A 14,361-nucleotide genomic window follows, 5' to 3' on the forward strand; every position below is an offset into this window, starting at 1 on the left:
CTTCAGTATAATGCTGACTTTAACACAGTAGGCTGAATTGTTAGGCTGTCTGGCTGCTATGTTCACATCCCCACTTTCTCCTCTTACTGTAGTATTGATGCACACAGAATAGATCTATTGTAAAAGGAAAATGAAAATCTACCGCACCCTCAGCCAACAAGTTTGGCACATGCGAGCACAGAGTTTAATACACAACAATCACATTCAAACAGAAGAACAAATATGAAAGGGTGTCATTGTGTACATACGTACTGATACACTGAACCTTTCTCAACTCCCCACTGCTCAGCCCACAACTACTCTCAATGGGTCAGGACTCATTAACAGCAGAGACTAGAGTTTAGAAATATATATACACACACAGAGACATGTAACTTCCTCTCCACAGTGACTCACAGTGTTGGATGTTTTTTGGGTGACTTCACATGGGGCATTGGCAGAGCAGCAGCACAGCCGAGTCTTCACAGGCAACCACTTAGCTGATCCAGCTTAGCTTCTCAGGCATCTCATTACTGCACAGCATCTGCTTAGTGTAGTCAAATGCATACAAACACAAATACACATACACATACACACTGCAATCCGCCCACACACACACAAATCCCAAGATCAGACAGAATCTGCTGACAAGTTCTGGTACAACAAAGCACTATAAGACATTGTTTTATCTTCAAAACATTCTGCTTTATTACAGAAAATCTTCAGGTTTTTAATATACTAGTTCCAAAGAGGTACATTCAGCTTGGAGGTTTGAAGTGTTTAGGCTGGAGGCCCAAAGGGCTGGAGGTGTTCCTGCTGCATGACATACACCTGTTGAGGTGCCTGAAGGTGTCCACCCCCTCACAGACAGGGACAGCTGTCCCAACCACAGAGCCTCTCGTGCTTTTTTTTTTTTTTTTTTGGACATTTAGATGTTCTTATAAAAGTGGCTGGAAAAAGGTTGCATTAAAAATACAATCGATTCTTTTATACTTTTCATTTCAACAGGCAAAAAATTAGATTTGAAGATATTTGTAAGCTCTGAAAATAGCATCTCTGATGTCACTTAAAGGTTTATTTTTTGTTTTGTTTTTTTTTTTTTAAAACAAAGCAGGCAGCCCCTCTCTGTATCCTCTTAGATCCACTATCTTCAGCACAGTGCTGTCTGTATGAGACATCACATCACAGGGTAAACAGTGTCCTGTCTCTCCTAGAAAATGACACTGAAAGGCATGTACATTTTTCCAAATGAACATGAATGTATTTTTTTTATAATTCTACACTTGATGTTATGACTGCATGTGCCACTTTGCAAGTACAATGTATCAGGTATGAGAGGCTACACTCAGCAAGGTTAAATACAAGACCAGTTGCAAGACAGTACTGTAGTGGAATTATTGTGTAAGCAGAGACCAGTGCAGAAGAAATAGAATATATATAATAAAATATAAAAATCGCCATACTGACAGATTGTATTATACAGTAATTGGCTGTAACACAAAACACAAAGGATTATCGTGAAAACAATTGGCACTGGTTCAAAGGTTGTTTTTGGGATGGTGTGGGGCTGCCTGTTTTTGTATGACACAGATTGGATTGGCACAAGTTCACATCAGGGCTGGAAAAACACAGGCTAACGCAAATGGCACAAAAGCTGATCAGATTCCACAATAAAAAAAGATTTATGTAATAAAAATATAACATTTTGTGAGTAAAATTACATTTAAGAATAAATATTCAAAAGGGACAATACATACTTACAGGAAACAAAAAAAAATCATGGCATGTTTAAATGGAATGTAGAAAGCACTACACAAGTTAAAGGAAGGAACAAACAGCCAAACGGTCCATGCCATCATCCCATGGGTCAGCAGATATGACCAAAAACAGAAGGAAGCAGCATGAATCATGTCTGCTGTTTTTCTTTACACTCCAACTTCAGCATGACTGAGAAGAAATATGCAAACTAAATAATGGGTAATGAAACATAAATACCTCATTTAGGCTTTAGTGCATGTGAGCATTTAAGTGTATGGTTTATTGTGTGTGTGTAATGTTCATTCATCATATGTGCACGCGTGATCTGGCATATATTCACATGCCGTAGTGACCATCTACACCATGGCAAAACCAGTTTCCTAAATAGTACAGGAAATGTCTAATCCAACTACACTGACAAGATTCAAGTACTGGTTTTCATTACACTGTCATTTCTGGCTATTCCCATCAGGTACAGTTGCACACACTTAGGTTATACACACACTGACTTGCCACTTTTTCAGGTCACACCTGTGTGGTCAAAATCAAGATTATGTTCATCTTTTTGGCTTTGAGCAGATGCTATCATACGTCTCTAAGCTATATACAGTGCAGCACATAAAATCATTATCTCATCTTAATTGGACTCTTTTTAATTATCGCTGAGGTTAAAAAATTTAGGTCATGCTCCAGGCAATGTTTTATTGCCAGAAAATGTTTAACATCTCTAATGTATCTCTCTGTCTCACATAAAGTACACACACTTTTTGGACTGAGTGGTAATATGACTTCCATTAACATGTCTTGCACATTAGTAATGAATACAGATTCTAGATTCATTATTGGAAATACATCTATAAACCAGGAAACAGTTCTAACAGCTCTGAGCTGGATTGCAATCACTTTCAGTAACATATCTTTAACAACTTGGACCCACATAGAAGTATTTCCTGAAAGGTATAATTCCATTTAAAGAATAACTGTAGAAGCTTTTAACGTGTAACCACTGAGAATGGGATCATCACATCTTGATAAAACTGCAGAATAGAGTGACCGAACAGTAAAATGAAAAGCTCTTCTGAGCCTTCTTTCATGCAGGTAAATCATTCTTGGGGTGGATATTACAACTGCTTGTTAAAACACAGCAATCGGATAGAGTTACTGGGAAGGCAGCTGTGTATGCATTCATTTGTAAGCTAGAATTTTAAAAAAAAATCTAAAAGAAAAAAACTCATGCCTTTCATCTGAGTAGGTATTTTATAAAATACCGCACGTCATGCGTGGAGGGTTAGGACTTGTTGGGATTGGGCAAAGGGGGACAGAACAGAGAGACAAGCAAAAGACTCCTTTTCATCCCATTCCCACACCAGCACATCTCTTTTTCCTTTTTCCCCTCCTCTTCTCCACCTCTTTTCAGTTCAGGCATGGTGTCAGACAGCTCTGATCCAAGAGGCATGGGAAACTGAATGTGGCTGATGTTGCTGTTTCGTGAGCTCTTGCTGCCTTCTAGTCTTGCTCCTTCAAGTGCTTGTACGATAATGGTGTGACAGCTGCAATCTGGATAAAGAAAAAAAAGAGTTTACTCCAGATTATTCACTGCAAGCTTGTGCAGAAAAAGAGGAAGACAACAAGACACCTTGAAATGACATAAAATCAACAAAGAAAGACTGATTGGTGACATAACATCATACTTATACATCACCAAAAGAATACCTTCCCCACCACCAGAGAAAAACAAAGAAGTAAGTGCTCCAGATTTCACCAGACATGGTGAACAGAGACAGACTAGTTTGGTTTGACATTTTGTGGTTTACCTGGATTTTTGTAGGAGGCTGCCCTCTGAAAGCTACAGGGAGAATAGAAATGCATGTTAAACTGTAAAAGCTGATGCAAAAACCATGCCAGTGACCCTGGTCAAGGCTGATGAGAAGGTGCAGGAACAGGAACAGTCAGATTTACCTACAGGGGCTGACAAACAAATACAAACACCTAGAAACATCTAATGCAACATCAAATGGCCAAATCTTCTAAATAATTACCTTTATTATTCCCTATTATCAAAAAGACCAAATGCTAATAGATTAATAAGATATGATATAATCTTATGAACAAATACAGGCAAAATACATAAACCACAAAACGGTAAGAATCAATCTATTTGTAAAACATAGCACATTTTTAAATGGTATTTCTTTCTGTTTCAAGATAAGCATTTGTAGGCCATTTTATTTAACTCCAGCAGTTATCCTAATGAACATTTTATTGAGTTTACTGATTAAGTCTAAGGTCAGTTATATGGATTGATAGTTTTGGCATTCAGACCACAGTAAGCCTGTCCAAAAAACCCTGCAATAAATAAAGAAGCAGGATGAAATAATATTTTGTAATTAAGAGCTGAATGTTAAAATTTCCTTAGTCTATTCAACATATTCAGAATATATATAAAACCTGTTTGTTTTGTCTGTATTTATTCACATTACATAATTCTATATTCACAGTGAAAAAAAAATTCAATATTTCACTTGTATATTTTTTTTTAAATATTTTGAATTGGTGTTTCCATTTATTTTGTTGACTACCCACCATAGGTAATGCAGAAGCATTTGGCCCGAGGTTAAGGCAACATCCCATGTTATGTCATGCAGTGAGCTAAGTTCAGCACACACAAATGCATCCAGTATTAGCCAAAAATTAAGCGTTCAACCACCACCGACAGATCTGGACATGCACACAGCACAAAAACAGTCATGGCTAAAACACCACATTACGCACAGTGCATGAATGTCAAACCAGCGAAGTTGTAATCACAGGTCAGTTCTGTTGTTTTAAACTGCCATAACAAACTGACACAGACACTTCACACTTGCACATTCCTAGTCTGTAAATAAGATAGACCAAAATTACAAACATTCATTTGGGTTTGTAAAAGCACATGCAGAAGTTAATATAAGCTGCGCTTCCAAAGGGAGGCTGAAAGGAAAATGTGTCTCTACAAAAAAAAGTTTTTTTTTCCTGGAGATGCGTTTGAGTTACGCAAATGCACCTTTTAACTTAAGTGTGACATAAAAAAAAATGGAAGCCAGCCAATATCAGCTGACACATAACATAAGATCACTGGGTTTTGCTGGATGTGGCCTGTAAGTCTTCAGGTCTTTGATTCTCTTGTTAAAACTCAGAATTAGGGAGGAGAAGTTGGCTAGGGAAGCTAGTTTTTGATTGGCTTAGAGGGCCTAAAGTTAGGCTGGTACCTCTTTAAATGACAGTATGGGACTCATCTGAAAAGGTTCTCATGAGCAGGGGCCTGGCTGAAGACTGAGAAGACGGGAGGCCCCCCGCACTCGACTGAGCCAGCTTCTTCTAGAAGGGCAAGAGACAATGACATCACTACGCTGACAAATCCATACACACTTCACATTGTGTTCTCTCTCTCTCGCACACAGACATACACGCAGGGAACATCTTCCTCGGAAAAATAATCTTCAGATGCCCTTGCACATTTCTCCAACGACATACGATACAGCATGCACAGACAAAATGCAGCGGCCTGTAGGGACTGTGGTGAGGACCCAGGATGAAGTTGCTGACTTGAACCTCATGCAGGTCAGTTTGGGTGCTTTGATGTGCTGCATTCACCCGACTGGACATGCAGAGACAGCAGGCACTGGAGCAGCACAGGCAGCTGAGAATAGACACTGACTGATACAACTGGACAGACAAGGATGGTAGACTGACTGCATATGTTCAGCACAAACACCCAGACCTACTCCACACTGCTGGCTGAAGTGGGCACACGTAAGCCCACTGACCAACGTTCCTTCCAATTTAATCTAAAGAAAAGCTCTACCATTCCTGATGTAATCATTCAAAAGTGTGACTTAACCTGTCCAATCAAGCAGAGACTGTAAAAAGCCACAGAATACCAGCTCAATGTACTTTGGAGGTTAAGAAAGGAGTCTAACAGTGGGAGAAGGGAGGACACAAAAGTAGGAAACGAGCAAGACTGGCAGCGTAAGAGCTGACAAAGAAAGAGAGACCTCAGTCATTCCACGAGAAGCTGTGAGTGCTAGCAGTCTGCGACAACATGAAGATAGTAGATGTCCCCGAGGAAGGAAGGCGATGCTTCATCTTTAGAGCAGCAGGTCCAGACAGGAAGAAATCAAGAGATGGAAAAAAAAGAGTAAGAATGTGTTAAATGGTGAAGCATGAAGATCAGCTGGGGAAAACCAAACTTGGAAAGGAAGATGTCAGTAAAAATAAGGTTAAAGGGGGTGGTCTAAAACAAAAAATGCCACATACTAGAAAGTTACAACTGCCATGTACCCTGTAGACAGAATCCATACTATGCAAACATTTACTCTAACAAAAATATTGAGATATTTATTTTGGACATTTTTTATTTGCTACTTTGCTAAATGACTAATACAAACTCGATTATTATAAGGTATATCCTGTACAAAAACTGCAGTATCCTCTCATATGTGCAAAACATTTGGTTTGGTTTAATGCTTTTCCCAAATAAACAAGTCTAGAATCATTTAAAAAAAAAAAAAAAAAAAAAAAGTGTGGAACACACCCGAGAGCACAGCACATACCACCAAACATTTCCAGCTGCTTGGAAAACAGATTATCCTCATGGGGCACTGATGGAAATGACAAAACATGTCTGTCTGTTTCTTCCTGAGGAAATGAGAGTTAAATTGAACTGTCCCTCTCAGACGCAATCACATTTAAAACATGCAAAAATCCTGCTGAGTCTTAAAAGATCTAGTTGTAAAAATACATGTAGCACCATCTTAGATCCCTGTCTTAGTCTCTAGCCTGGAACATCTTGTGTGATACAGTAAAATAATATCAAAACCCTTTAATTACAATTATTTTTTAAAGACTAAAGCTTGTTATAGATAGTAAAACAACATCAAACATCTTTTGTAGTAGTGGTTAGCAGAGAGCTAGCATGGTTGAATGTCAGCTGATAAAAATAGTGTTTACATATTATATACATCTGTCCACCACCTCCTCATCTGACAACAAAGCTGAAACTGTTGGTAGAGCCCAGCAGACCTCTATAGTGAAGCATTACTCTGTATACATAAAGCTGCATTCATTTTGCAGTAATTCAATGACACCTGAAAGGTTCGATTTGGATCTCCTTTGTAATTATTTCCCAACCACTAATTTCACTTCACTTGGAAACACATTGAGGATGGTTTACTTTAACATTCAAACAACAGAAGTCTAGGAGTGGAGTACTTCAAAGAGGGAAGAAGGAAGAGGGGAAGAAAATGAGAGAGAGAGAGGAGTGCAATGCGTGTGTGTGTGTGTTACAGCTCTACCTGATGAGAGCGGGGGCCACGGGGTTTGCGGAACACCACAAGCAGAATCTCTGGCAGTAGACTGAGCAGGATGAGCAAGATGATGACCAGCCAGGCTGACACCGAGCTCAGCATGTTGGCAAACACAAAGTACAAACGCTGCTGCTTTAGAAAAGGCCTGCAGGAGAGGGAACATTTTGATTCAAACTGGCTGGAAAAGCTACAGATGCTGAATAAAAATGAAAAAAAAAAAAAAAACAGGTCAGGTAAAATAACTGTTATTTATTTTAACCTAAATAGTTTTCTAACCATATTATTCCTCCCCAAAAGAAGCTGAAAAACACGTAGAAAGCCAGGGATCCCCAGATTACAAAATGGTTGATCCATGTCCAATGCCGTGTGTCCAGGGCAAGCTGGAAGAGTGGAGAAAGGTCACTGAATGCACATGTATAAGATCCAACACACTTGACCCAAGTCAATGTTGTGCAAGAGAAGCTATTTGCTCCAAACTCATGTAACGGCTGCTCTAATAATACATCATGTCACAAGAGAAACAGCCAGGGAATGGTTTACCTTTAATGTGACCGTGAAGACAAGCACAGTGAAGACAATTGTTCCATATGACCAGTTGCCAAAAACCTGGGTTTACATAACACAAACAGGCAAATGTACTTTGGAGAAAATGCTTAACAATGCTTAGTAATTGGATGTAACATCCTTTTAGAAAGCCAAATAAATCAGATGGCAAACCTGGCCATTATCCTGGAGTGCAGGGTTACAGAACAAAAGTCGAACACCAAAGAAGAAGAGCAAGCCATGGAAGACTCCCAGTAATGTCCATTTGAGGAATGGTCCCCACCGTAGCATCGCATTCTTAGCAATCTCTCTAAAGCAAGTCAGGCAAGAGAAAAATGAACAAAGTCATTATTTTGTGTCTCTTTGCAGCTATAAAAAGGAGAACCATAAAAGATTTTAGTGACGAATGAACAGCTCTGCTTAAACAAAAATAAAGTCAAACTGCTTCATCACGTAGATCAAGAAGACATGAAAAGGACTATAGTTGATTTGAGTATATTTCTGGATAAAGGGCATATGTCTGATTAACTAAAGAAATACAGAAATACAACATTTAAAAAAGGTGGACAAAACAGTAAATATTATTAGTATAAAAATCACATGGCTAATGGAGCATGGCCTCCTATTTCTTAAATTTTCTAAAGAAGCAGAAACAGCTGGCTGCTGTATAACTGTGGCTTTGGACAACAGATTTGCTCAAACTTCAAAATTCAATTCAATTTTATTAAAATTTTACATTTAATGGTGAAAAGGTAATAAGATATGCCTTGCCCTACACCTTCAGTCAGTGCTGATTTGACTTCATTTTGGAACTGGAAGTACTTGGCCACATTTCTGTTTTTCCAGTTTTAAAATTATTTTCCTTTTAACCAAAAGACTCAAAGTTTGGCCATTCAGACCTCAGCTCTAAATCATAAATTAGGGAAAAATATATATTGGAAACAACTTAAAGTGTAATGCAAACAAGCAGCGATTCCCAGGTTTACCTGTAGAGGGAAGCATTCTCCAGCAGAACATCAATGCAGATGTGCTGCTCCAAGAGGCTATAAGCCAGGATGGGCATAGAGGTGAAGCAGATGTTGTACATCGTCAGATAGGCTGCATCGTACAGGGGCTGGGGAGGGTGAGGGCATGAGAGCAAGAGAGGGGGGGAGTGAAGGGGGAGGGGTTGGTAAGGAGGAGGAAGGATGGGGCAACCAGGGGTTAATATCAAAACTCATACATACAGTATATCACATAAGCGAGCTTATATTCATCTTTCATGTTTTTATGAAAGACCTAAGTTGAGGGTCATGTGGCATGAGAGAAAATAAAAATAACATACCATACCAAAACATAATCCATTCTATTAAAAGGTATAATAAAGATGTGACTTTATGAATCTATTTCTATGTCAGGAACAATTTTTATTCAGTGCCCAAAAATATTTTAAAAACTACAAAACTTTTATTCAATATATTTATTTCTCATAAAACAAGTGTTTTTGGTTTGCTCCAAACTGTAATGAGGTCATCTAATCCCTACCTGAATTTATCCAGTGTACTCTCAAGTGATAACAGTTGTGAAGGAATGACTACACACTGCAGATATAAGCACATGCCACAATGACTACATAATACCCACATATCATAAAACATGAAACATGTCTGTATAAGATGAGTACAGAAATAACAATCAGAGCACAAACATCCCAGGACCAGTAAGGAAGGGGCAATCTGAGGGAAAGAAATTCGGGATTCGGGACATGTTGACTCAAGGAAACGTGTGTGTTCAGAACATCTCTGAACCTTAACTGGCCTCTGGACATACTCACTTGCTGGGAATAGCCACAGAAGAACTGGTACAAAAACTGAGGTAAGATGAAGCAAAGGTTCTGTTGGTAAATAGAGAAAGAGAACAGGCTCACAGAAATGCACATGACTGAAAAAAAAAAAAAACCAAAAACAAAACATTAACCTGAGTTTGACCTAAAATCTGTTTAACTTGTTAAGCCCATTAATTCTGCCATATCTCCATCTTTTTACTTGTTATTTTCCAGTGTAGTTAGCATGTGGGTTTGCATGGAAAATGCAAGGATGTACCCTTAGCCTTAACAATGAGAAGTCAATATGACAGAAGTACCTGTTCCTCCTACCTTGTAAAAGAAATACTGAACCAGGTGTGCAATGCGAACATAGTAGAGATGCCCATGAGCTAACAAAAGTTTCTTGAGGTGCCTGAGTTTGGGGATGGCATAATCACTGTTCCTCACTGCCTGCCGACCCTCTTTACCCTTAATGCCTGAAAAACAGAGAACAAATAATTAGATAATACCTTCACAAAAAATTAGACCCCTCTCTGCTTGGGACAGCAGAGTCAGCTTAATCAGCTTCAGCGTGAGGTTTCTCACCAATGCCAACATGAGCTTCTAAAATCATGCTGACATCATTGGCACCATCTCCAATGGAAAGAGTGATTGGGCTGCCTTTAGAGTTCTTCACCATTTTAACAATCTAAAGATGAAGCAAGAAAGAGGGGCAGCTTTTTTAAAAAAATGATTAAATCAAATATTCACTGTAAAAGATATTAATGAATAAATATTTTCCACATTTTAACCGATTGTTCTGACCTGTGCCTTTTGTAGTGGAGCCATGCGGCAGCACAGCACAGCTGTACAGTTTTGACAGATCTGCAGGAGCAGGCTCTTGTAGCGACTTGAGGTGGATTCAGAGGAGTTGAGCACCATCGACAGAGTGGCTCCATCTATGATAAAACCGTAGTCCTGGTTGGTCGAACACCAGCTCCTGTAATACAGTGAAGAGAAATGGGCTAAAGATTAGTCAAGAATAAGATTGAATAATCGGAAAAAAAAAGCTAAAAAATTATAAAAACCTGGGTACCGACCTGGTGATGCCTGCCTTCACTGGTGGTGCCTCCTGCACAGCTTTTTTATAATATTCAATCAAGAGCTCATGCAGTCGTTCCTCACGCTTCTTTCCTCCGTCCTCCAAAGTACGGACCGTTAGCTCCAACAACTCTGTGTTTCTCTGGAACAATCTACAAGCATAGCAGGTGGACTTTGCCGTCTCCATCTTGTCCCCTGTTAGGACCCAAACCTTCATGCCTGCTGCCTGCAGTGCCTCCATGGTCTCAGCTGCCTCCTCCTGAAGCCTGAGAGATAAGAACACAAAAAAACACATTAAAGTTTATTACATTAATGTTAAGATAGCTAGATGATCACTAGAAAAAAAAACTTTGGGAAACAATTCAATTTTACAGGAAGCCCTGTGAACGACAACATAGGGAAGAGAGATGGGGATGTTCTAATTATGAAGTGCAATCCCATGAATGACATGTTTCTGTTTCTTTCTTACAAAAGTCATTGTTGATGTTAGTCTCTGGATAGGATATGAAGAAAAAAATAATAAAGAAGTAGAAAATCACTGGCCTTATTCTTTAAAGTTTTATATCATCACCCTCTTAAAATAATGGCCCAGGTCATATTTTCAAGTTTTTCAAAAAACTGAATCAGATATATTATATTTATTAATCATTTCACACAAAAAGGTTATGGCAACACATGACTATTGGCATGCAAATAATGCTGTCATTCAGTTATGTAACATAAGAGGATTAGATGACTTAGGCCAATTTATGAACCTGCCTTTGCAACTTACTCAATTTTGAACTTGACCTTGGCCAAATTACTTCTGGAATAAATGACTTCGGTAAAACGTTGCATTTCTTTTTTTTTTTCCCCCACTACTGTCACAGACCATGGGGAAGTGTAAGCCACAAACATTTGAAAATACTAGTGGAGCACACAGAAACTCAGCAGTGAGTGGCCCTTTAGTCAGTAAACGCAAACTCAAACAGCAAAACTGTAATCAGTCTTAGATTAGACCAAACAAATGGCAAATTTGCCTGTGATAATGTGAAAGGATTGTCCAACTCTGTGCAAAATAAAGCACAGCTAAACAATTAAACAAAAAGGACATGTGCATCTCCTCACTTCTCCCTCCACCTTATCTTTGCTTTGTTTTTGAATCATATCACTTACCAATGGAGTCTGGGTCCTGTATTATGGCAATAACTTCGCTACCTAAGAGGAATTTCTTTCTTTTTAAAGCAGCCGCCATCTTGAATAGCCTATAAAGTTCCCTAAGTCACTCTGTCTTGTGACTTGGGCAAATTAAAACTGCCTAAGTCACACTGTTGACATAGGTAATTATATTATGGGGTTGAAATTGCATGATCTGTTCAACTGAGGATTTGGGCAATTTTACCAGAGGTGGCCAGCATCATGAAGAACTCACTTATGCAAAAAAATCATTTTTGTCAAAAAATGACTTAGGCCATTATTTTAGGAAGGTGATATATGGTGATATGATGATATATGATATATGATGGATTATGGAAGTGTATCACATGTCAACCACAAGATGGCAGTGTTGACTTACACTAAAAATAAAACGGCTTTTTTCTTGCACCTTTAGATTAGATTAGATTCAACTTAATGCTTAAGTAAATTGGATAAACCAAATCATATACCAGATAAACAATTACCAGGAATCTGGAAATAGAGAAGGAAAAGGGATCTGAAAGGCAGAATGAAAGAATCAAAGCAACGAAAAAAGTGACAGTGACACATCTATTTATCTTATTAATCAGGAGTTTGACACTTTCAAGTTTGTAGAAAGGAAAGTGAAAGGAAGCAGCATACGATATACAAGATAACAAAAGGCAAGGCATTCAGCAACTTCAAGCATCAGCAGGCACATCAGTGAGGGCTGCATGGTTAAAGTATGCTGGGGAGCACTCACCGATCCTCCACAGCTGTAGCTCCTATTAGACTCATGCCAGTCTCCACTTGGTTGTACACAGCCATTAGTTTCTCCTCTCTGTCCTGCAGAGCCAGTCGAGCTTCCCTCAGCTCAGCATCTGCCTGGGCATACTCCTCTGGGCTGAGACATTTATAGGCCACACACAGCGTCCGGTAGCCTTCCTGAACAGTGAAAGACAGGACAAGACAAGTTATGACAAGAAAATACAAAAATAATCAGCCTCTACATCATTGCAATCTAAAGTTAAAACTGCTTGCATCTAGAATTACACAGCATATGCAGTATGTTAAATGTGGACCACCAGTTTGCTTATTTCACCCACCGTTGCGTTACGCTCCACATGCAATCGTATCCCTTCGACCTCCTCCTGTCTGACACGGGGGAAAATGGAAGTGTCCGCTCCCTTACAGAAGAGCAATGTGTCACCTGGACACAAAAATCAACAAAACATGCAGACACAAAAACACACAACATTTTAAGGGATGGGGGTCAGCACTAAATCAGGGTCAATGCAGTAAACCTGACAGTAAGTTCAGGCTCACCTGATTTGGATCTCACTATTACACTCATTCGCCTTCTCACGGGATCAAAGTTCAACACATGAAGCAGTTCATATCTTTGGGAAGTACGAAATGGAAATAATTATTTGTAGTACAACAGTGAAATAAGATAGATAAAAAATACAGCATGTGTAATAACACTTACATTTCAACATCCTTGTTCCTGTTGAGAATTTTCATGGTTTTACTTTCAAGACCCAGAAACGTGAAGCCATACCTGCAGATGCAGACAACCACGAGTGAGACATTTAAATAGCGATGTGTTGTATGAATGTAGTAATAAAACATATACTAACAAAGACATTGTGTAAATCCTGTAATATTTACTCATGCAGCCCATTCTTTACCTCATAGCACCTTTGACCAGAGCAACCTCATCAGGTGAGGAGGCTATAAAGCCTCTCTGCTCCTGTGCTGGCTGAACCCCATCTCCATCTAACTGGAGCACTTCTCCAGCCACCCCTAAGCCATCCACCTGGTCTGTGAGTCCATCCCTTTGGCCTTGGCCCTGTTCTATAGGTTCCTTCACCTGGACTGTGTGGCACAGGCACAGGGCACGCAGAAACAGCTCTTCCCTCTCCTGATAACATAACATGAACTTGGCTTAATATAGGAAAAATAACTACTATATATATATGCTGTTTGAATTTATTTAATAATTAATTACTTTACAGCTGCATGTGGAGTCATATACAGTAGCTGGAGTTCAGATAAAACCCTGGATGTACAATCATTTATCTAAATTAGCTTCTTATCAACATACATATTTGTGCAACTGTGTGTAAGGTGCACAGCCTTTGCTGTTGAGTCTATGTTGCGTGAATATGTTGCCATGTCAAGGAAGCCTGCATGTAGGTGACCTGTGAAGGGACTTTCTGAGCACTGAGCTATGTAATGGCCATATGTTGCTACTTGTGTGACTTTTGCAACAGATGGAGGGACACCACAACACAGACCCTGCCAGCTTTCTGCTGTAGTTTGTTTGCAGGTCCATCTGTGACACAGAATCCATCCAGCTCTGAAGCTGTGTCCCGGTAGCTGTACTGGAAACCGTCGATACAGCACTCTATGAACTCCATGTTATTCTGAGTGAGGGTGCCTGTCTTGTCTGTGAAGACATACTCCACCTGCAGGGAATGTGATAAAAATACATGACAAACACTTCCAACCCCATAAAAATTCAGTTGCCCATTTAACAGGTTCCAACCATAAGATTAGGCAATTACTCCCAGATAGAATTACAGTGCATTAATCAGTTTAACGAAGCATCACCTTTAATTGAGGTAATCATCTGGCAAACCAAGTGTGACTCATCTATAACCGCACTGTTTGAAGTGCCATAAAAAAAACACA

General features: G+C 39.3%; 1 protein-coding gene across 8 annotated transcripts in view; it reads right to left on the reverse strand.

The window, feature by feature from the left end:
* Nucleotides 1–1,010: 1,010 nt before the first annotated feature.
* The window catches only part of atp11c (ATPase phospholipid transporting 11C (ATP11C blood group)), a 37,253-nt gene continuing 23,902 nt past the window's right edge, over nt 1,011–14,361 (reverse strand). Inside the window, exons 13-32 of one of the 8 annotated variants that reach the window (XM_026329892.1) lie at nt 13,965–14,135; nt 13,356–13,588; nt 13,154–13,225; nt 12,991–13,064; nt 12,771–12,874; nt 12,428–12,609; nt 10,509–10,775; nt 10,234–10,408; nt 10,015–10,117; nt 9,760–9,905; nt 9,439–9,498; nt 8,612–8,739; nt 7,800–7,935; nt 7,623–7,688; nt 7,359–7,462; nt 7,071–7,227; nt 6,330–6,414; nt 4,986–5,862; nt 3,552–3,583; nt 1,011–3,294 (exon numbers count right to left, since the gene is read on the reverse strand). In XM_026329892.1, coding sequence (XP_026185677.1) covers nt 5,801–5,862; nt 6,330–6,414; nt 7,071–7,227; nt 7,359–7,462; nt 7,623–7,688; nt 7,800–7,935; nt 8,612–8,739; nt 9,439–9,498; nt 9,760–9,905; nt 10,015–10,117; nt 10,234–10,408; nt 10,509–10,775; nt 12,428–12,609; nt 12,771–12,874; nt 12,991–13,064; nt 13,154–13,225; nt 13,356–13,588; nt 13,965–14,135 — 2,325 coding nt within the window. In that variant the 3' untranslated portion in view covers nt 1,011–3,294; nt 3,552–3,583; nt 4,986–5,800. Of the gene's footprint in view, nt 3,301–3,551; nt 3,584–4,985; nt 5,863–6,329; nt 6,415–7,070; nt 7,228–7,358; nt 7,463–7,622; nt 7,689–7,799; nt 7,936–8,611; nt 8,740–9,438; nt 9,499–9,759; nt 9,906–10,014; nt 10,118–10,233; nt 10,409–10,508; nt 10,776–12,427; nt 12,610–12,770; nt 12,875–12,990; nt 13,065–13,153; nt 13,226–13,355; nt 13,589–13,964; nt 14,136–14,361 lie in introns of all 8 variants that reach the window. The other 7 variants (XM_026329898.1, XM_026329896.1, XM_026329894.1 and 4 more) reach the window with 7 other exon arrangements.

Source organism: Mastacembelus armatus, chromosome 10 (genome assembly GCF_900324485.2).
Source record: "Mastacembelus armatus chromosome 10, fMasArm1.2, whole genome shotgun sequence".
In the NCBI taxonomy this organism is placed as follows: Eukaryota; Metazoa; Chordata; class Actinopteri; order Synbranchiformes; family Mastacembelidae; genus Mastacembelus; species Mastacembelus armatus.